Genomic DNA, 6805 nt, shown 5'->3' with positions numbered 1-6805 from the left:
CCCGTTGGGTTTTCTAGGCCATCACCTTTTTTTTAGCCTAGAAACACACCAGATGAATATCAGTCCATTCCTAGGCCGTTTCTACAAAGTGGCCTAGAAAACCCAACTTGCAAAAGTTAGGCCACCATGTCAAAATGAGCAAAACAAAGAGAAATCAATGTCTTTTTTTCCCTACGATCTGAATGCATTTTCTAGGCCAACAATGTTGATGGCCTAGAAATCCAATTCGGCGAAAGTCAGGCCATCAAGTTTAGGCCTAGGAAATCCGAAAAATGGGTTTTCTAGGCCATCCAACTTTAGGGCCTAGAAAATGCTCAAAACGAGCTTTCTAGGCCATCAAATTAGGTGGCCTAGAAACCTCGGTAAATGAGGTAAATGAGGTTTNTAGGCCACCAGAACTAGACGGCCTAGAAACCCCTCTAAATGAGTTTTCTAGGCCACCAGACTTCATGACTTAGCTTTTTCAAAAACAAGTTTTCTAGGCCATCCAATTTGATGGCCTAGAAAATGCTCTAGGCCATAAGGTTTGGTGGCCTAGGAAACCCCACAAATGAGTTTTCTAGGCCACCAAGCTTGATGACCTAACTTTTTCGAAATCGGATTTCTAGGCCATCAAGTTCAAGCACTAGCTAGTTTCAGGTACGCAACCACTCGGTGCACCGTCTCATCGTCCGCCTCTACTGCTTCATCGGCTACTTCTTCGTCGGCGTCTGCTTCAACCAGCTGATGGTCGACATTGCGAAATACACCATCGGACGGCAACGTCCACACTTCATGGACGTGTGCAAGCCATCGGTTGGCTACGATACCTGCACCACCCCCGACGTCTACATCACCGAATTCACGTGCCGCTCGAACGACACGAAATTGGTCCACGAGGCACAGTTGTCGTTCTATTCCGGGCACTCGGCGTTCAGTTTCTATGCCGCCTGGTTCACGTCGCTCTACTTGCAGGTGAGATGAGCAATCTGAGCAATCAGAGAATAATTTGAGACGAGATTCCGGGAGGGGGGGGGGGTCAGAATGAGCCCAAATTTGGGTCTGTAGGTAGATTTTAAGCGATTTTAAGCGAGCCAGAGGCTGAAAATGGCATAAAAAATGGCAAAAAAAAATAGCTCAAATATGGCTAAAAATAGCTAAAAAGGCGGAAAAATGGGCTGAAAAATGGCTGAAAATCGAAAAAAAAATGTTTTTCTGAAAAATTCAAAAATCCATTTTTCCTGAAAAGTGGCTGAAAAACGGTTAAAAATGACTCAAAAATGGCTGAAAATGGAAAAAATTTCGAAAAAATTCAAAAAAATATTTTTTTTGAAAATTTTTTATACTTAAAAACGCCTATAATGACTGAAAATAGTCTGAAAATCGAAAAAAAAAATTTTTTTTTCAAAAATTTAAAAATCTATTTTTCCTGAAAAATGGCTGAAAATGGCATAAAAAATGGCAAAAAAAATAGCTCAAATATGGCTAAAAATGGCTAAAAAGGCGGAAAAATGGCCTAAAAGTAGCTGAAAAACGGTTTAAAATGACTCAGAAATGGCTGACAAATGGCTGAAAATTTCGAAAAATTCAAAATAAAATTATTTTTTGTTGAAAAATTTTTATACTTGAAAACAGCTATAATGACTGAAAATAGTCTGAAAATCGGAAAAAAAATTTTCAAAATTTTTATTTCAAGATCAAAATCAAACTCAAAAAATCAAAAATTCCGAAATTCGGAAATTCAGAAATTCATAAATTCAGAAATTCAGAAATTCAGAAATTCAGAAATTCAGAAGTTCAGAAATTCAGAAATTCATAAATTCAGAAATTCAGAAATTCAGAAATTCAGAAATTCAGAAATTCAGAAATTCAGAAATTCAGAAATTCAGAAGTTCAGAAATTCAGAAATTCATAAATTCAAAAAATCAAAAAAATCAAAAAATGGCCTTATCCTTAATAAGTAATCCTTCCAGGCCCGCCTCTTCCGTCCCCTGTTCTCTCGGCTCCTCCTCCCAGTGATTCAATTCCTGTTGTTCGGTGGAGCAGCCTATGTCTCACTGACCCGCGTCTCGGACTACAAACATCACTGGTCGGATGTCCTCGTTGGAGCACTAATGGGCAGTGCCATCGGAATATTTGTGGCACTGTTCGTCGCGGAAGTCTTCAAGAGACGCGAAATTCCATCGTGTGGACCGACGAATGAGTTTGGATTGATTAGGTAGGCGGGGCTTCCGAAGAGTGGGCGTGGCCAAATTTTTTTCAAAAAAATTTTTTTTTCCAGAAAATTTTTCAGAAATTTCAAAATTTTTTTAAAAATCGGAAAATCTGAAATTCTGGAATTTTTTTGAAATTTTTATGTTTCCCATTTTTTTTGAATTTTCAAATTTTTCAAAAATCTCCATCCTTAATAGCTCAAATTCCAATTTCGGCGAAAAAATTTGAAAATTCCACAAAAATCGATTTTCAGAATTATCGATTTTTTTTTTGAAAAATTCCAGAATGGACCGTCCTGATAACGGAATCTCCCATCAGCCATCCAACGGAGCCAATACCGTAGTCTCCACTCAACACGTCATCGTTTCTGAAGTCGATCCAGCCAATCAGCGACTGTAAGTGATTTTATCGATTTATCGATTTTTTGTAGATAAAAAAATTTTTTTTTTGAAAATCAATTTTTGTCGATTTTTGATCTAGAAAAAATTTTGATCTAGAAAAAATCGATAATCGATTTTTCTTCGAAAAATCTTGTCTATCTCACGCTTTGTCCGATTGTCATACTAAAAAAATTGGAATCTCGGGACCCTCTCTCTCTCTCTCTCTCTATTGCTCATCTAATCTCCTATGCACACTTCATAATTACAGTAACCCATAATTATTGATTTATTGATTTTTTGGTTTTTTTGGTTTTCGGGACTTTCAAGGGATTCTCTTTACAGGACGCACAAAAACAATGGATATTCAGAAGAGAATGTGTAAGAGAGTACGGTAGTATGGTAGAAATACAGTAATCCCAAAACAAAAAATTTGGAAAAGTTTTTTTTTGGAACTTTTTAAAAAATTTGATTTTTCAACGATTGCTCAGCTTAGTTTTTAATTTTTGAAATTTTCAAAAATTCTGAAAAAATGTCTTTTTTGAAAATTTTGAAAAAAAATATTTTTCGAATTTTCCACTAATCCATCTCTACTAATCACTTTCTTACTGTACCCACCCCACCCCAACCCACACGTTGTCCACGTCTCTCCATATCCAGCTACAGTAACCCAAACTACAAAGGATTACTGTACCCACCAGCCTACAGTAATCCCCAAAAACGAATTTTTTTTGATTTTCGCGTTTAGAGTGTCATCTAGCTCCAACTCATCACTACCGCCACCGTCCATTTTTAAATTGGGACCGCCGAAAAGTTGGGCCACACCCACTTCTGGAGTGGGGGGCGGAGCCTATTCTGGAAATAATGGCGGCGATTTCAAGACAGAGCTGCGTGTCGATCCGTGCATTGTGGTCAATATGAAATGAGCAATTTTTGGAAAATCTGAAAATTTTGAAAAATGTGTGTAGTCTTTGTGCTTTTTGTAGTCTTTTTGTAGTCTCTGGATTTTTGGTCTCGTGTGATTTTTATCCCATTTTTTGTTGTTTTTTTTTCTTGTAAATATAAGAATATTACGTTATTTTTTGAAATTTTAGAAAAATTCGAATTCCAGAAATTTCAGAAAAAATGCTGAAAATTATGAGATTTTTGAAAAATTTGATTTTCCCGCCAAAAAGTGCAAATTTTGGGATTTTTTGGAAAATTTGAATTTCCCGCCAAAAATTGCAAATTTTGGGGTTTTTTAAGAAGTTTGCTCAATTTTTTTGATATTCTGAAAAACTGAAATTTTCAGAATTTTCAGAAAAAAATCTGAAAATTTTGGGATTTTTTGAATTTCCGCCAAAAGTTATTTTCTGAAAAAACTCAAATTCTCAATTTTCGATTTTATCGAAATTCCAGAAATTTCAAAATTTTTCAAAAATCGGAAAATCTGAAATTTTGGAATTTTTTTGAAATTTTGATTTTTTCCATTTTTTTTTCGAATTTTCAAAAATTTAGGCTCCGCCCCTTTTCCATCATCTAGGCCACGCCCCCTCACTCTCACTGTTGTATAGATTCATCATTTTTCGTTTTTTTGTGATTTTTCAGCCTGTACCCATCTCCACACCACCATCACCAAAGCCAGGACGACCGTTACATGGACCATTACTAAAAAAAATCGTCTACAGTAATCCCCCCGCCCCCGAAAAATTGCCATGTTTTTTGCATTCATTTTTCTTCTGCATTGCATGTGTTTCATGTTGTTATCTTCTCTATTTTTTCTCTGGGCTCTCTTCTCTGTTTTTGCAAAAAAAAGTTTTTTTTTTGAAAATTTAAAAATTTTGAATTTCCCGCCGAAAAATTTTTTCAAAATTTTTTTTTGAAAATTCAAAATTTTTGAATTTCCCGCCAAAAAAATTTTTTTCGAAAAAAAATTTTTTTTTTTCGAAAATTCCGAAAAATCCCAAAATTTAAGCCAAAAACTGCCGCCACCGGATTCGACGAATTCTTCAGCTAACCGGCTACAAATCAATCGATTTTAGAGCAGGCTCCGCCCACTTTGATTTTTAAGCCCCGCCCACTTTTTTTTGTTGTTTTGTGTGCTTCAATCTCTCTTTGTATGTCCCACCCCGATGATGATGATCAAATATATTTTTCCGAATTTTTTAAATTGAAAAAGTCAATAAAAAATCGATATTTTGTAAGCCACGCCTACTTTAAGCCACGCCCACTTTGTGTCCATCGTTTCAGTCAGCAGCTTTTTTTAACAAAAAAATTATTTTTTGAAATTTTTGAATGGGATACGGTAGACTTAAAATTTGAAATTTTTTGAATTTTTGGAAGTTTGAAGTTTGGAAAATTTCAAAATTTCGATTTCTCAGAAATCGGACTACCGTACCCCCCCCCCCCACACTCCCCCAAGGTTTTATTTGGATTACTGTAACATCGACTTACAGTAATCCCCTACTACCCAATAATTGCTCATCCTCCTACACTCTTATCGACTACCGTAGTAATCCATCGAATCGTTTCCGACCGGACTCATTTTTGGACACATGCTCCTATTATACGGCACGGACCGATTGGGACGCGACAAGTGGGCGGAGCCTAGTTTTTGGTGGTGGCGGCTACAGTAATCCTCGAGATACGCGATTTTTGGACTTCCAATCGATCCAATCCGGACAACCATCGTGGATTTTGGAGCCGTTGACGGAAGAGGAGCATTAGAAAATTTCAGAATTTCGGAAATCCAAAAATTTAGGGATTTTGAAATTCCGAAATTCAGAAAATCAGAATCTCAGAAATTCAGAAATTCAGTAATTCAAAAATTTCAAAAATTCAGAAATTCAGAAATTCTGAAATTCTGAAATTCTGAAATTCAGAAATTCATAAATTCAGAAATTCGAAAATTCAGAAATTCAGTAATTCAAAAATTTCAAAAATTCAGAAATTCAGAAATTCTGAAATTCTGAAATTCAGAAATTCATAAATTCATAAATTCGAAAATTCAGAAATTCAGTAATTCAGAAATTCAGAAATTCAGAAATTAAGAAATTCAGAAATTCAGAAATTCAGAAACTTAAAAATTCTGAAATTCTGAATCCAAAAACTCAGAAACTCGGAAGTTCAGAAATTCAGAAAAAGGTTTTCTGATTATTAAAATTCTGATTTTTTTTGAATTTTTGGATTTTCTGAAATTTCGAAAATTCTAGACTTTTTTTGTTTTTTTTTACTTGTACTCAGGCTCCGCGACACTTCGAAACCAGTCGTTTCAAAACCGTGCAAATTTCGCGGTTTCGAAGTGACGCGGAGCACTTTTTTCAGGGTCATTTTGTGCCATTCTTGTTTTGAATTTTCAATAAATTCTTCTTTCTTAAAATTTATAAAAAGTGGCAAACCGGACAAAGTGTGAGAAAATAGAAAATATTATTTGAAATTTCAAAGTTCGAACAATTTTTGAATCCACAATTTTCAGCGTTCAAACCAGAGAGGAGGCTCGTCGTGACTTCTTCCAGGCCGTCTGAAATTGTTGAAAATTTGAAAAAATCTGAAAAATCGATTTTGGATTTTTCAAACAATTCTACCGTTTCCCCCCCCCCCCCCCGCTTTTGTTTGCCTTCTTGCTCTGAAATCCTGAATTTTTGGATTTTTTTTTTGGAAATTTACAAAATTCGGATTTTTGACACATACCGTAAAACGTGTACTAGAAAAGACCCTGTAATAGAAGGGCCCTCCCGAAGAGGCTTAGAAAAATTGAAGGGTCGACCCTTCTAATACAGGTTTTTCGGTATTCCAGCTTTTTTGCTTTCATCGCTTCTTATCTGAAAATTCTGCGTTTTTTTTCAAATTTCAAAATTTAAATACCCAAAAAATATTGATTTTTTTTACCAATGTTTGTTCTGAAAACATTTTTTTGCACCCAAAAATCAGACAATATTTCAGCTTACAACTTTCAGCTTAACCCCCAAAATCCTCAGATTTTTTTCACGGATTCTCAGATTTTGAGTTTTTACAATTTTTGAAAATTCCAGAAATTCAGAAATCCAAAATTTCGGGTAATTCAGAAATTCAGAAATTCTGAAATTCGGAAATCCAGAGATTCAGAAACCCAGAAATTCAGAAATCCAGAAATCCAGAAATTCAGAAAATTCGGAAGTTCAGAAATTCAGAAATTCAGAAATTCAGAGATTCTGAAAATCAGAAAATCCAGAAATTCTCAAATTCAGAGATTCTGAAAAACGGAAATTCGGAAATTC

The 6805-nt window shown here is 35.2% G+C and overlaps 1 protein-coding gene across 1 annotated transcript in view; it reads left to right on the top strand.

Moving 5' to 3' along the window:
* CBG18435 overlaps positions 1-2987 on the top strand; it is a gene marked incomplete at both ends in the record, with an annotated part of 5252 nt that extends 2265 nt beyond the window's left edge. The window contains 4 exons of the mRNA XM_002646738.1: positions 640-954; positions 1953-2197; positions 2478-2588; positions 2942-2987. Of these exons, the coding sequence (XP_002646784.1) occupies positions 640-954; positions 1953-2197; positions 2478-2588; positions 2942-2987 (717 nt within the window). The remainder of the gene's footprint in view (positions 1-639; positions 955-1952; positions 2198-2477; positions 2589-2941) is intronic.
* Between the last annotated feature and the right edge of the window lie 3818 nt (positions 2988-6805).

Source organism: Caenorhabditis briggsae (assembly GCF_000004555.2).
Source record: "Caenorhabditis briggsae complete genome, chrII, whole genome shotgun sequence".
NCBI classification, from domain to species: Eukaryota; Metazoa; Nematoda; class Chromadorea; order Rhabditida; family Rhabditidae; genus Caenorhabditis; species Caenorhabditis briggsae.
This window is presented reverse-complemented; position numbering and strand designations above follow the sequence as displayed.